At 38.3% G+C, this 17,357-nt stretch overlaps 1 protein-coding gene across 3 annotated transcripts in view; it reads left to right on the plus strand.

The window, feature by feature from the left end:
* FYB1 (FYN binding protein 1) overlaps positions 1–17,357 on the plus strand; it is a 150,916-nt gene that overhangs the window by 111,135 nt on the left and 22,424 nt on the right. For all 3 annotated transcript variants that reach the window (XM_053657301.1, XM_037138537.2, XM_053657302.1), the window contains 6 exons: positions 7,905–7,951; positions 9,839–9,858; positions 10,298–10,329; positions 10,925–11,045; positions 13,503–13,662; positions 14,145–14,289. In XM_053657301.1, the coding sequence (XP_053513276.1) occupies positions 7,905–7,951; positions 9,839–9,858; positions 10,298–10,329; positions 10,925–11,045; positions 13,503–13,662; positions 14,145–14,289 (525 nt within the window). The remainder of the gene's footprint in view (positions 1–7,904; positions 7,952–9,838; positions 9,859–10,297; positions 10,330–10,924; positions 11,046–13,502; positions 13,663–14,144; positions 14,290–17,357) is intronic.

A 17,357-nucleotide genomic window follows, 5' to 3' on the forward strand; every position in this document is an offset into this window, starting at 1 on the left:
CCACATAAATCGGGGGCAAGAGAGCAAAGGAACTAACATGATAAACAGGTAAAAGATACAGTGTGTTAGGAAACATCAATCGCTGTGGAAGAAAACAGCACACGGTTGGTGCAGTGTGACAGTGAGGTGGTGCAGGGCAGCGTGTTACAACTTTACCCAGGGTCAGGCTGGCTCCTTTAACAGCAAGGTGTGCTTCAGCAGACTCAATGAAGTCAGGGAGTTAGGCATGCAGGTATTTGGGGAGAAGCAGGTCCAGGCAGAAAAACAGACAGAACAAAGACCTAGAATGTTCAAAGACTAGGAAGGAGCTGGAGTGGACCAAGGGAAGGGATGGCAGGAAAAGACTTAGCTCGTGCAGGGCCTTGTGGGACATGATAGAGATTGTGGCTCTTTTCCTAAGTGAAAGGGAACCACAAAAAGAGGTTGCACAGTGATGTTTTCTGGCGTGTGTTTTTAAAAAATTGCCTTCACAGCCATTTGGTAAAAGACAGCAGGCAAATGTCGAAGCAGAGAAAGAAGGCAGATATTGCAGAAACGCAGGCAACATGTAGAGGGTGCTCTACCCAGGGGGGAGTCGAGAGAGGTGTGCAGATTCTGGATATATTTTGAAACAGAATTTGGATTCAGGGTATGAAAGAAAAGAGGATTGAAGATGGCTCCCAGGTTTTGGCCTGAGCAACACCGAGGATGATGTTCCCATCTACTGAACTGGGAGGGGCTGCGGGGGAGCAAGTGTGGGTGGGGAAGGTCCGCAGGGTGTGGCTATGTGAAGCTTCAGGTGTCTCTGAAACATCCCAGCGGAGATGTGGAGGGGGCAATCGGGTATAAGAAGTGACACGTTTTGGAGAATCTGGTTAAAAAAATACATTTGAGAGTTATAGGCATATATTCCACACTTAAAGTCACAAGACTGTTGCAATTCCCCAAGGGAGTGAGTGTAACTAGAGAAAAGAAACAGGACCCAGCACACTTGAACTCTACTGGGTCTGCGAGAAGAAAAATCAGGGAACAAGAATAAAAAGGAGAATAAAGTTGTTCCTGAAGTCTAAGGAAAAAACAAGATAGTATTCTGAACGAGGAAGCAGTGACTGGCTGTGTCAGAAGTTGTGAAGACCAGCAAGTGAGGACTGTGGAGGAGGTCAGTGTGAATGGAAGTTCCTGGAGTGGTGGGAATACAAGCCTGACAAAGGGCTTTAAAACAGCAAGAAAAGAAAGGGATGGATAGACAGCCTGTTAAAGGGGGAAAGGGAAGCAAAGAAATAGGGCGGTAACCAGTGAAGAAACAGAGGCAAGATTTTTGTTTTAAAATGGAAGAAATAGGAGTGTGTTTGTATGCTAATGAGAAAGACCCAATAAAGAAGGGGAAATGATAACAGCAAAGAAAGGAAAGAATTCCTGGAACTAAGAACTAGAGCAGCTGGGACGAGTGTTCAGATGAGGGGCTGACTTTCGGAGGAATAATGAGCTGGTAAAGCTCGTTATTCTCCTCAGGGCATAGTCTGCATCGCTTAAGGCAGGAACACAAATCTCTCAGGAGGAAGGTATTTCAGGAGACAAGATGCCTTTATCACCTGCCTTCTCCCAGGAAGTCACTTGTAATTATATCATTCAGGTCCAGATGCCCTGGGGATGGAGAAGATTGGAGGCAGGTAAAAGTTAGAAGTAAGAAGTAGCTTTAAAAATAAAGTGGTGGAGGCCAAAGTTATCTTGTGTTTTAAATTGTATTGTTTCCCCACCTAGTGGTCAGAAATCATCTAGTTTTGGTTTCTACTATTTCACTCAGTCATCTCAGGAGGCACCAAAATGGACCAAAAGAGCATATTTATCATTATCAAGTGTTCAGATCAACATCTTCAGTGTCACACAGTTTTCCGTGCGATTTTTTAAAAATAATTTAAATTTTAACAGCATGACTAATTGTTCATGAGGAAACAGAATCAATGGTTGAATACTTTGGAATACAGAACAAATTACATGTTATTAATAGTAATGAGACAGGAAGAGTGAGGTAATAAGAAATAATAAATAATGGGAAGTGACTAAGGAGGAGAAAGGAAAGGTTAACAGTGTTTTTCCCTGTGGTCATGCATAGTCAGTTTAAGCTTTGTGTGTGTGTGTGTGTGTGTGTGTGTCTCTAAAATTAGAGGAAAATTAAGAATTTACCATTATAACCTTTTTATTAATTAGAAATGCTTTAATTAATAAAAGATTAAAGATTTCAGACTTGCCACACCACATGCGCACTGACATTGTCTTACCTAACTCCATCTGGGGAGCCGTGGAGTCTCCTAACTCTAGGCATTGTAGGTTACGTGGGAAGAGGACCTGTTCCAGAGTGATGTTCAGGGGATTTCACTTGAGTAAGGGCAGGGAGAATGCAGATTTATGTGCTGCTTAGATTTCTTCCTTCTTTGAAAACACAAACTGACAAAAGCTAAAGTCAGGAGTGGGAGTCACGAATGTAAAGATGCTGAAAGGTCAACAGGTTCACCTCTTTAACAGGCAACAGCTCTAATGCTTTCCCCAAGAGACAGTCACAATGATGGCGGTAACATCACTCATCCTGTTTAATTCTGCTCGCCGTAGTGTGATGAGAACTCGGGTGAAAGGCCTTCTGGACTGGACATACTGTGAAAGCAAATGATAAGCGCCCTTCGCTTCCCCTCTACCCACTCCCTCTGTTCAGTGGCCCAGGCCCTACGCTGTGACTTGCTTCACTGTTTGCCTCTCCAGCTCCGGGGAGCTGTGCTCTCTGCCTGGAACCAACCCTTCTTCTTAGCCAGTGGGGGCGCCGATCTGGATTTATTCCTGACATTCATGTAGTTCTTCTCATTTTCCCTTTCACTCCTCACTAGTATCCCTATTCTTATCACTAGTCCATGTTTGTGAATTCAGACCTATGTAAATTGAACTAAGATTTACATGCTATCATGCTGGGTCCATGAATAAGTGAATGGATGCAAACATGATCTACAAGTAACAAATGGTTTGCATAACGTGTAGACATTAGTATGAATGTGATACACAGCTAGCCTTCGTTTTGCTAGTATTTCTTATTCACCAAGTGTTTTAGCAAGTAAACTACAAGTCTGGTAGCATTTTTGATTTGATATTCGTCTTCATAAATGATAATAAATAATTCACTTAAATAGTGAAAGTTAATTTAGTTTCTTACTATTACTAAGACATCATTAATTCATCCAAAGAATCCTATACATGACAGAAATCATTCCAATAGCTTACTAAAAATGACAGTCACATTAATAAGTTAACTAACAAAGCGACAGTCTCTTTCCTCCAGGGGCTTATGGTCTCAGAGCAGGAAGATAAACATGGGTCAGTTTCTCTGTAATTACAGTACCGCAGAATAGTCAGTACAAGGAAACAATGTATGGCAAAGAAGATGCAGCTGCCTGCATGGGTTTAGGGGATCAGGGATGACTTCACAGAAGACGGAGTGTTTAAGGAGAAGCGTAAAGATTAGGAAGGGTCACAGGCAGGGGATGATGAGAAGGGGAAGAGCAGGGGTAAGCGTGGAAGAACAAGAAACCAGAGAGTATTCGGAGTAAGTCAGTTCACTATGAAAATGTGAAAAAAATAAGGGAGGGAGAGGAAATAGGAGAAGTAAAACTGCAAAAGAGCAGGCCTTATGGTAAAAACCTTGTATACCATGAAAAGGGATGTAGGTGTGATTCTGTGGAAAGTCGGTATATTTTGATGTCCATGGTATTTATACGTTGCACTTTTAATTAATATTTAATTCATTAAAGTTTATACAAAGGCCTAATATATCTTAAGTACTTACATTTACATAATATAACTTGCTATTCTATTTATACAGCTAGTAAGTTTTATTTAAGTAGCTATTTTTAGGGGGATCTTTGGTTAACGATTGGACAGCTCACACTAAATTCTCTCAAATCAATAGTTTTATGTATAAATTTAGTTAATTCTCTTACATGGTTTACATTGAATGTAAAACTTTATATATTGAATTTTTAAGCATTTCAAATATCTGACTGAACAAATTTAATAACTCTACTAAGCAAAAACCCTTCCAAGAAGCTAAATGATGCTTAACAGTCTATTAAACCACAACCATTCATCTGAGATATTAGAGTTTTATTTGCAATTGGATCTTTCTTATGCTTTTTAAAAACCATATTTATTTTGAAACCATTTAAGCATACAAAACACAGGGAGAATAGTATAATGAACTTCCATGTCCCCTGAACAATTCTATGTCCCCAACTTCAACAATTATAAACTCATCACCAATCTTATTTCATCTACACTCCCACCCACCTGTCCCTCTTCTCGTATTGTTTTTAAACTAATACCAAAAATTATATAATTTCATCCATAAATATTTTATTTTTTTAAAGATTTTATTTATTTATTTTTAGAGAAAGGGTGAGGGAGAGAGAATGAAAGGGACAAAAACATCAGTGTGTGGTTGCTTCACACGTACCCCTCACCGGGGACCTGGCCTGCAACCCAGGCACGTGCTCTGACTGGGAACCAAACTGATGACCCTTTGGTTTGCAGGCTGGCGCTCAATCCACTGAGCCAAACCAGTCAGGGTGTCCACAAATATTTAGTAGGTATCCATAAAATATACTCTATCTATTAATATAAAACTTCAAGTTATTGTTCAGATTCCCTATTGTCTCTTAAATTGTGAATGGGTTTTTTGTTTGTTTGAATAAGAATCAAACAAAATCTATTGTCTGCATTAGTTCATATGTTTTATAACTCTTTTAAGCTATAAGCTCATCCTTTATCACTTTTTAAATTTATTGCTGTTTATTTCTTGAACAAATCGCGTTGTTTGTGGGCCTGTAGCTGCCCACATTCTAGATTGTGCTGATTGCTTTTCTACAATACAGCTTATGTAGTCCCCTTTTATACATATTTCTTGTAAATTAGTAGTTGGATATAGAAGCAGCTGGATTGAATATACTTATGTATGTGTGTGTCTGTGTGCATGACTCCTTCCTCATGAGGGGGGATTCTCTTGTCAGGAGTTTGTAATATTTGGTTGACTCTCTTAGTGATGTCAGCCACCACTGACAATCAACACCTAGAGTCTTTCTTTTCAAGTAAAATAAAGTCTAACTCATAAATTTTAAATGATGTGGCACATCTAATGGAATATTCCCTCATGTAACAAATCTCTTAAATATTATAAATACTTAAAAATATCAAACATGTGTATGTTGTCCCAGTGATTATAAAACTTATTCCACAAATGTTGGTGCCATGGGTTTGAATTACTCCATCATTTCTGTATTTAATTCTCCATCTTTCGGGATCTAAATAGGCTCACTAGCAGAAACAGACTTCTTGTCATAACCAATCTACACTTAGCTAAATAGAAATCTATGCATATGTAAGTTGAATTTTAAATGTAAAAGAGTGAGTTTGTTATACTAACAGTTTATGATCACATGTTTGCCATCTGAGGTGGAAACACTTATGTCCATGGTAGTTTTTCCTGAGCCACAAGTATACCCACTGAGCTCTTTCTATGTTCTAGGTGATCATAATGTGCTTCCACCTCACATTCTTTAATTAGGTTCAATTTTCAACCAGTATCTCTTACAGTCAAGTAACACTCTTCCTTTGCTCTTTAAGTGTTTTAACCTAAGAGTGATAATAACCTTATTTTTGTGTTAGAAAGATCACTTTGGGAGCAGTGTGCAGAAGGGGCTGTACTCATGTCTAGCAGGAAAAAGGAAAGAAAGACATTAAGTTTGTAGAACTGACAACACTTTATTAATTTAATGTGAGCCTGAGAAGAATGAGAAATAAAGGATGACTTGAGGCTTAGGTGAATATGTGAATTGTGGTGCCACTCACCAAGGTAAGAAACTTAGTAAGAAAAACGGATTAGGCTAAGATGAAGGAGGAAAACCTCAGCTTCTGAGATGTTAATATAGAGCCAGCAGTTGTACATCTGAGTAAAGAAGGATAGGTAGATAGGTAAATAGACAGTGAAATAGAGAGATAGGTAAGTAGGTAGATAGGTAGGTAGGTAGGTAGGTAGATAGATAGGAAGGAAGGAAGGAAGGAAGGAAGGAAGGAAGGAAGGAAGGAAGGAAGGAAGGAAGGAAGGAAGGAAGGAAGGAAGAAAGAAAGAGAGAGAGAGAGAGAGAGAGAGAGAAGAAAGAAAGAAAGAAAGAAAGAAAGAAAGAAAGAAAGAAAGAAAGAAAGAAAGAAAGAAAGAAAGAAAGAAAGAAAGAAAGAAAGAAAGAAAGAAAGAATAAAACTAAAAAAATAGGCCTGGACAAGATATTTCAATATGAAAATCACCAAGTTTAAGATAATAAGTGAAGCTTTGGGGGTATTTAAGACATTCAGAGACAGATGTAGAGTGAAAAAAAATGAAGCAAGCCAAGACCAGAACACAAAGAAACATCATCTCCTAAAGGAGAAGTCAGAGGAAAATAAACCCACAAAGGAAGTTGTGGAATAGTGGCCAGAGAGACAAGAGTTGAGACAGGTAAGGTTTGTCATTGCAACAAAAGAGACTCAGGGAAGGCAAAATGATCGATGCTGTTAAGGGCCACAAAGCAATCAATCAAGTATGACGCAGGCTGAGAGATGTCCAGTGGGTTTGGTAGTTAACTCTTTCAGGAGTGGTTTCAGGAAGGCTTGGCAATAGAAGCCACATTGTTCTCAATGAAAAAATGAGAGGGAGGAGAGGAAGTAAAGTCAGTGACTGTAGACATTGCTTTCTACTTTGGCTGGAAAAAGCAGGATTATGTTGGGGGGGGATACAGAAGATTTAAAAAGGCAAAGAGAAGTGTTTGCTCTTTATAAATGAGAATCACTTAGGCTGAAGAGGAAAACAAAGAGTTAGATATTTAGAGATAGAGAGTGAAAGAAGAGGAGCAATAATAATAATGTAAATAATATACTGAGGTGCAAAGAAAGGTGATACAATGATTAAAATCACTTATAATTCATATGGGATTAAGAACACAGGTGGAAAGAAAATTTTTGGTAGGGAGAAGGTAAGGATGTTCACAACTGTATGTAAGATTTTAGTTTAAAAGAATGTATTTTCTTATGAGAGTTCACACCCAATAACTGTTATTTTATCAGTGAAATGAGAAACAAGGTCATCTGTTTATAGGGGAGAGGAATAGGAGATTTAAAGAGAGCAGTGAACATTTTGAATAGCCATTGAGAAAGATGATGCAAGAGAAGATGGTCTAGAAAAAAACATGTTATGAGATTATAGAATAGTGTAGAGGGTATAGTGGAAATCGAATGTCAATTATTTGTAATATCTGACATCAATAAAATGGCAATTCTCTCCAGCTGTGCTACTCAACTCGAGAATATAAATAGAAAACATAGATGGTTCCATAAATCATTAGGGATCTTCCAGGCCCAGGTATTAATAACTGTTAAGAGCAGTTGGAGTGAAATGCTTTAGAATAAAGCGCCTTGGAGTCCAAGCCACAAATGATGGGAGTGAAACCATGTGGGGAACATTTGGAAAAGAGGAAGGAGTCAGCACTGGAACTAATTCTCTGGGGTATCCACACCATAAAACCAATCAGATGCCTTCAGAATCCCAGAATTGAATTATTGACACACTGCAATTGTAACAAAAAACATATTGCTGCCCTGAAGCAGTGAATTCATTGCATGTGCTCGCTGTGAGAGGCCAGTTCTGTGCTCTGGTTCCCCGACTCTCCATTTTGAGCAGCGGTAGCAGCATAAGGAATATTCTAATCACTCCAATGACCGCTGAAGTTTTGCGTCAGAAAAGATATTACACAGAAAAGAATAACTTTTAAAAAGTATCTTTTCATTCTTCTTTCTCTTTTTTACTGTAAGGTAAGCATCAGCTCGTTCCATTTTCACTGTTTCTTCTTTCTTGTTTCCAGAAGCTCTGCAAATGAAGACAGTCGAGATGGTGGCATGCACTTTGATGGTAAGGGGCAAAAAGATGTTGAATTTATCTTCCTGATACCTCATATTACAGAAGTGTAAGTTAAGTTAATCATTCTCATCAGGTTATTAATGGGTCATCATCATCATTGATCCATGCAAGGCCCTTCTCTGGTTTTACTTATTTATTTATTCATTTTAATGACCCACTCCCTTTCCTCTCTTCCCCTCCCCAGGGACAAATATTCTAATGTACTTAATGTGTGTGTGTCTGTACATATTCTCTGCATACTGCTGTATGTGTGCATATATTTCAGTTCACATAAACACTATGTTAGCACTCACTTTGATTTTTTTACACTCAATATAATGTGTTTGGGGGGACCCATCCATGTTGCTATATGTATTATATTTAATTTGTTGCTGTTAACGACTGCACACATATTCCACAGTATGAATGTTAAATACTTCATGGTATGCATCCTATGCATTCACAGTTTATCTCCAACTCACTAGTCCCACAAATAATCATTCAATGCACCTTCTTTCCCATGTGTGGACCTCTGAGAGACTTCCTATATATATACACATACATATACATATACATATACATATACATATACATATACATATACATATACAGCCAGGAATGGTTGCTCATAAGCTGTGGCATATTCATTTTGCCAAACTGAGTAGGACTAGAGAGCTCTCCAGAAGATCTTGGTGTGTGTAGACTCCCATCAGCAGGGCAGGAAGATTCCAAGACGCCTACCTTTCACCAGTCCACAGTATATTGAGCTTTCCAATTGTTTCCAGTCTTATATGTATAAAATGCTATTTCACTTTCATATCTCTGCTTACTATTGAGTCTGAGTACTTTATTTGTTTATAAGTCTTTGTGTTTCCTCTTCTGGAAGGTGCCAGTTTATATCCTTTGACCATTATTTTTAGGGGGAGGGTGGGGATTGGTGTCCTTTACTGGTTGACTTGCAGGAGTTCCTTGTATTCCAGATACTAATTCCATGTCAGCTGCAGACATTGCAAATACCTTCTCCCATTCTGTTCAGTCTGTTAGTTTAGCCCATGCTGCCTGAATATAATAAATATAATGCAATCAAAATTATTAATTTTTATCTTATAATTGATGCTTTATAAGTTTTATCCCTAGGAAATAAAAAACAATCACCTTCTATTTTCTTCTGTAAACTTTATCCCTTATGCTTAAATCTTTAACCTTGTTTCAGTTCACCTTTGGGAAGTTAGGAGGAATCCAGATTTGTAGCTTCATGTATGGGGCCAATTTTCCCATTACCGTACCTTGAAATCCCCCTTTGCTCATTAACCTATAATGCCACTTTATACCATATCAACTCTGTGTGTGTTTGTGTGTGCATACATGTGCATATATAAATTTATGCATCTATCTCTGAGCCCTCTATTCCATTAGTCCGTTTCTATACCTACACCATGCTGTTTTATTATTTTTGTTTTAGATTATGTCTTAATATCTGGTCATTGATATTACTGAATACTTGAGCAGTAAATTATCTTCTTCAAAAAATCTAATTAACTTGATTTGTTATATGAAGGTGAATCAAAGTAAGTCAAAAAGTGCAAACTAGTTGTGATTTTCTGATAATACCTTTGTTCCAGACAAGCCCAAAAAAGCAAATGTGTGTGCCTTTCATAAGAAGTATAAAGAGTGTCTTCATTATTTTGTGAAAGCCAGTGAAATGATTTTATAATTAAATCACAAGTATCAAAAAATATGAGGATCTAAACTAGATATTCTGTTTTATACTTCTATATCTTTGATGAAACATAAGTTTTGTTAGATTATGAACTGTCTAGAATATTATATGACATGTAACAACCCTATATTAAAGTGCTTCTTAATTATAGTATGTTATTCTTTTTTTAACCCCTTTAGGTTCTGGAAACCTAGATGAGGTCAGTTTTCTTTTCCTTCTCATATTTTACTACTATAACTAGAACATTTAACAAGTATTGTGATGCATTTCCTATTGGTATAAACCAACAAATGAAAATTCTTATGAGTAAAGATGATATTTTCCCATTTATGATCTTAATTCATCTAACGTGCTTGAGACATTAAATACCAATCATTATGCCAACTCATAGTAATTCTATAGCACTAAACATGAACTTAAGTCTGGTAACACATCTGAATTATATAGCAGGATATAAAATGAAATCTTTTGGAATTTATTTTTCTAGTCTGTCTCTAAAAAGGAAAAAATATTTTAAATAGCCAAATTTATGTGCACTTAAAATTATGCTTGTTTTAGTAAGTACTCAATCTATATAATATGTGTATGCTTCCTTTTTGAATAATTAAAATTAATTATTATTAATGTTTCTTTGACAGGAAGAAAGTGAAGGAGAAACATATGAAGACATGTATGAATTGCTTTTTTAACATATTTTCTCTCTAAGATGAATATAATGATTTGTAGGAGGGAGGGCAGATAGATATTCAGCACTAGGACAGAAAAACCTCATTGTTCAAATGACTGACATATACTGGTAACCTTTATTTTAATACAAAGAACTAAAGATTCTTGACTTGTCTGAGGATTTCACAGAGGACTCTGTAAAATGCTGGAAAGTGCCGGAGACTAGCCTCTGGATACACAGCATGTTTGTGCTCTTGTACATAGGAGTACATGGATGTCAGAGAGAGAGAGAGAGAGAGAGATGAATTCTAGTCATGCCGACAAGCAGCAAGAAGAAGGCCTTTATAATTGGTGTCTTCCACTTGTTGGCACCAGCTGTAAGAGAAGCAGAGCTTTTGGAAGAAATTCTCATTTGTACGTGTCCTACTGGGTTTAAGAATGGTCTCACACACCCAGGAGTGTGGACAACCCTTAGCTTTTTACCTTCATCTAGACGTCAGATACCATCTGCTGTCATGGGCAGAAACCTCTCTGGATAGGGAACCTTACCATGTCAATGCCTGTGACTGATGCAACAGCCTAACAATATTTATCTGCAGAGAAGCATCCAAAGAACGAGAGAAGAAAAGAGAAAAGGAGGAAAAGAAGAGGTTAGAACTGGAGAAAAAGGAACAGAAAGAGAGAGAAAAGAAAGAACAAGAAATAAAGAAGAAATTTAAAGTAAGAGCTTGCTTGCTGATAGGTGTAATAACCTCTTTTTATAATTTTCCCACAGAAGGGGCACCACTCTTGAAAGCTTACCTAGTTGGAGAATTACTTAATTGTGGTTAATTGTTATTTTCTAAAGAGTAACTATCCCGACAACAGATTTTTTTTGGTTCAATGTACTCTCTTATCCCTGCATTAAAAGTATAAGATAAAATTCAAATAAAATATGGTGGCTTATAATTAGTGGGCACCCAAGAAATTTGTTGACTGAGTGAATGAATACTCAGTTACTCACAGCCATTGTATTAAACTGCTTATGCTGTGAGCTTTGAACCACACACAGCCCTGGGGCATGAGTTATAGTGGCACTAGGGACATGTGTGTCTCCAGATGAACCAGACCTGTCTCTGAGCCAAGTTTCTATGAGCCACTCCCACTGCTGGTGTCTGAACCCGGCTGACATTTTTGCCTTGATTTTAAGTCTGTGTACACGTTGGTTTCTGGTACCTGCTTCTTCTCATCCCTCCTCATCTACCTGGATTTCTGACCTGTGTCTCCTTAGTCTCTGATTTCTAGTTGTGTGTGTGACTTGTGTTACCACCACCAACACTACCCTTGCGGGCCGTCTTCTCTTGGCTGTACCATCTGAGATGACATGGCCTATTTAATGTGGGTCTGGTATGTCGGCTATAGTTTAGAGTGAGTTACAAAATTTCTCTCTTCTTTAAAGAAGATTCATATTATTTTCTTTAAACACTTAATTCCCCTGAAATATTCACTACATGTTTTAAATTATTAAAAATTTGATTTGTATATAACTTCTCAGTATATGTATTACATTAAAACAAAGATTCACCAGCATGGTACAGAGATAATGTGAAGCCTAATCAGCTGGGCAGATGTGAATTCAAATTCCAGCTCTACATGAGCCATATGTGATCATGGATATGTTACTAAACATCTATGAACCTCGGATTCTTATTCTTTAAGGTGAAAATAAATGATACCTCTCCTGAAATTTGGGTGTGGAATTAAATAAAATAATGCACATAAAACACTGTATCTATGATTGGTTCTCATTAAATTTTTTAGAAATCTTACTATATATATAAGTAAAATTAAGATTACAATGTGAATATTACAGTATTTTACTCAACAAAATATATGGCTACCAACATTAATATTTTGAGGTGAAAATATGAATAATTAATTTTGTTAATGAAAATCTTCGCAACACACATTTTATGAAAAGATTGTTTATAATTTTAAAGGAATTATATGAAGTTTTCTTGTGTTTCTTTTGGATAAATCAATTTTGCAATGTTTCACTTGGTTGTTCAAATGGCCTTTATAGTAAGAAAAAATAGTGTGTGAGAATCATATCACTAAATATGAACTCAAAAGTTGATCATGACCAAGACTTCACAAGCTGTGTTTCTTCCACAAAATATTCATAGATGTTAAAGTAAATAAATTGAATAAATGTAAGAACTCTTACATGGTACCATATTCCATTAATTCTAAGACATGAAATATTTCACACTTTAGAATTCTAACATCAGGATGCACCTTGACATTGGTGGCACATCATAGTTTAAATTGAGCTGTTTGCTTTCCTTCTCAGTGGCGCATAATTAATGGCATGTCTCACAACTCACAGCATCACAAGACAGTAAAATAAGGTAAAGCTCCTTCAGAGCTCACAGTGCATATTTGCACATCGAAAGATCCAAGAAATCCCGTTTTAGAAGACATCAGTTCGAGATTCGAAAATTTGATTGTTAGAATCCATGGTCCAAACCAGATCATTCCCCTGCTTTCAAGAAATTGCTATGCTCTTCAGGACATTAATTTTTACAAACCTCACAACATTTATTTGCTATTTTTAATTTACAAAGCTATTTCTAAAATGTTATTTTGTTTATAGCAGGTCATGTCTACCCCACATGTATAGACAGACAATATCACAAAGTTAAAGAAAAAAAAAGAAAAGGAAAATGCTCTTCCCAGGAGTACACCCACCACTACCACCTACCCTTCCCTTTAGGGTTCTGGGCCTGCCAAGAACCATCAACATAAGTTCACGGTGCAAAGTGAAGAAAAACCTTCACCCACCAAGCAGACCACCAGTATCTCCCATAAAGATACATGGTGCCAAGAGTGAACTGTCACACATCTCTGGCATTTGTTTATTGGTGGCTTCTTTCACAAGCCTTTCAGAGTTGCTGAGGTCCACAGGTCAGCACTCTCTGCTGGGGCCCATGCACTTGCACCCCCTCTTTGCTCCTCCTCCTGGCCCCTGTGAATTTTCCCTAACTTCCCCTACCCCATTTTTAGCTCAAAGCTGTAACTGTTGGAAGTAGGCAGATCGGCAGGTTGTGAACATACCAGTTTCCAAAACTTCATTCCTCAGAGACTTTCTGAAGAGCAAGGAAGCCTGTCGTGATTATTATTTTTTTCTCATTGCAGCTAACAGGCCCTATTCAAGTCATCCATCAAGCCACGGCTTGCTGCGATGTCAAAGGAGGAAAAAATGAGCTGAGCTTCAAGCAAGGAGAGCAGATTGAAATAATCCGCATCACAGACAACCCGGAGGGAAAATGGTTGGGCAGAACCAGCAGGGGGTCATGTGAGTGCACATTTTCCTATGACTTCAAGTTCTCATCCTTTTGAGCTAAAATGAAATGTGCAATGTTTGCAGAATTACTCATGAGCCTTGAGTAAGGAGTTTTGTTCAGGGTAGACACAGATAGGATGATTTAAAATGACAGGTGGAGTTCCATCTTTACCTCATTGTCTTTTAGTGGGGGAACACTGTAAATGTTGACACTACTCCAGGGAGAAAATGGGGCATGAGGTTTCTCATTGATGTTAAAAGGGAAAAAATGAGTCATGTGAATCACTTGGGAATCTTGCAAATAGACTCTAAGCTCACTCCAAACCACAACAGCATGAAACGTGTGTGTCTACCTGGGAAGTCTGTCAATCAGAATTGCAAGCAAAGAAATAAGGGGCCATGTTAAAGAGAAAATGTGCGATTAATATTTTGTTCACCACTTGGAAAGATTTAAGCGGCCGTTACCTGAACACAAATCGTTCCCCTTTTGGTAGATGGCTATATTAAAACAACTGCTGTACAGATTGACTACGATTCCTTGAAACGGAAAAAAAATTCTCTTGGGCCCCTTTCATCGAAACCCATGGAAGACGACCAAGAAGTGTACGACGATGTGGGAGAGCAGGATGAGGTTAGCAGGTATGTACAGAAACAACCTGTGGACAGATCAGACAGCCTCCTTGCCAGAAATTGTGGATTTTAAGGTCATTCCATATTTCGCCTTCCAGATGTCGTACTGCTCTCTACCACTAAACTGAGTTTACGTATATACCACCTATGTTGGAGTTACTATGTGCAGCTGTTGTTAATCTGTGTACAGTAACTTCAGTATAGGTGCGAGTTCTTTTGAAACCTCAGACTCTTTTACTTTATTCTTTGATCATATGTATCAAATGCTAGTTAAAAAATAACGGGCCATTTGCCCAATTGTGCCAAGTGTGTTGTCTCTCCAAAATTCTGTTCTATAATATCCGTTCTAATTTGATCTTAATTTTGTAAAATATGAGGCATACGAATACAAAATTTAGTTTTAAGAAATATAAAATTTTTTGCTCTGAAATCTTTGACTCTAAAGTATTTGTTGCTCTTATTTGAACATAGAACAGAGAAACGAATGCTTTACTACAACTCTACTTTGCTCTTCAAAAGTATAGACATGAAAACTCAGTTCCCTCCTATTATTGTGTATCAACTGAAGGGGCCAACTTTCCACTGTCCACTCATTCCACTGGCTTAGGATGAAGTTCCTCCCACAAACTGTGGGCACGCCTTCCCAGGGCAGAGGAGCAGAACAAGGCATCCTTTCTGGAGGAGCCAAGAGGGGAGAGTGGTTATCCTTCATGTGTCTTTCCTTCTCTTCTTTCCCCTCTCAGCCAGCCACGTCCCCTCTCCAGACCTCCTCTTCTCTCTTTTCCCTGACTCTCATCTTCTTCGTCCTTTCTTCTGCTTCTTGCTTTTCCATTCCCCTCTCCTCTTACTTCTTTCCTCCAATATCTCTCCTTCCTGGTAAAAATCACAGTCTCTCCAAGTTGCCAGGAAAGGAGGAGAATGACCTCCGGCCCAGAAAAGAGCCCTTGTTTTTCCAGGCCTGCACTGCGGTGTTGGGAATCGGCCACTGGCCCCCAGAATGCGGGATCTGCGCTGGATCTTCTCCCAGGCAAAAATGCATTTGCATTCTTCCTGATTCAGATTTCAAAGAAAAAAATGCTTTCATTATCGACCATTGAAAAAAATGTGAAACTATCAAAGTAGGAACATACTTCTAAGATGCAAGAAGAATTAAATGTCCCTCTTGTGACCTCTTACCTCTTGTCATCGGTGAAATTGGTTGTGTGGATTTCTGGCAGTTTTGTTTTTCTAAAATGAGGTGTAGTCTGCAGTGTCTTCTTACCACGTTATGACCATAGATTATGCAACAGTATATGACAGCATGCAATGTGTCCACCGGAATGTACAGACCACAGATAGGCATTAGTCATCAGAAACCCACTGACCGGGGTTAGGAGTCAGTAAATGTCAGTTTCGACTCTGGTGAAGTTCTAAACAGTCAAGGTCAGAGGTTTACAAAATTTTTTGAACACGTCATTTCACATATATTATCACGTTATAGTATACCTATGTGTTACTTATTTTTCCAAAAATACATTTTCCTTATTTTGGGGCTGAAGAACCACGGTCAAACTAGTAAATACATATGGGCCCTGAAGCACATATGCGAGAAAAACAGTAAATTCTCAAAAACGAAGGATGTGTTTAAAATGAAGCATTACCGGGTCCATACACAGCACAAATCTGATGAGAGGCATGCTTCCGTGAGGACACAAGTGGCAGAGAAGGGTCTTTTACTTAATAAAGTGGAACTGGAGGACGTAATGGCTGTAATGATCCCTATCTCAAACGGGTAGAGAACCACAGTGTTTACCAGCCTCTATGCCTCTCATGCATGTTTCATAAGAAAATGAAAGAGGAGACATCATTTCTACACCAGTTCCATCTTTGAAACTATAGCTGCTGCTGGCAGGGATCTCGTAACAGAACATGCTTTGTCCTCCGTAGAACGAGGACGGATGCTGACAGGGGCCCGCCCCACAGGCCTCCAGGCCCCTTGCTCTCTACCTGCTCCTTCCGGATGCCTCCAGGGCAAACAACAGAGCTGACTCAGCGGAGGAAAGGCTGAGAATGTTCTGTCCTCCTCTCTTTCTTTTCACGTAAAGCAGTGTCTGGAATGAAAATGAGAAGTGAAGGAAAGGAAATTGCTAAACAAACTCCCATCCTCCATCACATGGGAAACATTTTCCTACATACAATTGCTCGAATCTTTTTCCTTCCGTTCTTCTTTTCTCTTTCCTTCTCTTTTCTCACACTCTACCTCTGCTTCATCTGTCACACGGTATTTTAGAAAGCTGACGCATTGCTCTAGTAATGAAATCATGTGGGGTGGCTTTGCTCCTGATTATTATAGCCTTGTTCTGTGGGAATGAATATGAGAATCTCCAACATGGGATATATTTGCCAGGACTGTCAGTCAACCAGAATGAAACTCTTCACATTATTCTTTTCGCATTATGCTCAAAAGGAAGTGTCAGAGGAATTGAGTGTGAAAATGGTAATGTAAGTAAAGAAGATACTTAAACTTCCTCAAAAGTTAATTCTTCATTTACATATGAAAACATTTGTGGCACGTTATTCTATAAAGTTCCATTAGCAAGAGCATTTTTTATTTCTAAATTGACCTTAGAACTGCATCAGACCAATTTCTTTGATCTGACTTTAAGGTTGAGGGATCAAATATGATTATGTAATTATACTGCACCATGGTAACAACAGACTGGTGTCTGTTGTGGGTGAATTATCCAAACGGGCGCTTGTGGTGGTCCTAGGAACACAGCTGGGCACAGCCAAAGTGTTTTCCAGGAAGACAGGATGCTGAGGTTCTTATCTCAGCTCTTCAGTTCACTGAAAAGGTTCGGTCAAGTCGTTTGATGCTCAGAGCTTCAGTTTCTTTTCTGCAAATTGAGGGAATTGAGCCCGATGAACTCTGAGATTTTCCCATTCTCACGATTTATACTTCCTTTGCTGTCAGAGAACGAACACTTTAGTAACAAACACCGTCAAGAAAACAGATGATTGTAAAATAGGATGTCAACCGTTATGGAAAGAAATGAGAAATATTAGTATAAGCAGTCTAGATTTAGAAAATCGGGACC

Source organism: Artibeus jamaicensis, unplaced genomic scaffold (assembly GCF_021234435.1).
Source record: "Artibeus jamaicensis isolate MK-2021 breed Jamaican fruit bat unplaced genomic scaffold, CSHL_Jam_final scaffold_369, whole genome shotgun sequence".
Classification (NCBI taxonomy): domain Eukaryota; kingdom Metazoa; phylum Chordata; class Mammalia; order Chiroptera; family Phyllostomidae; genus Artibeus; species Artibeus jamaicensis.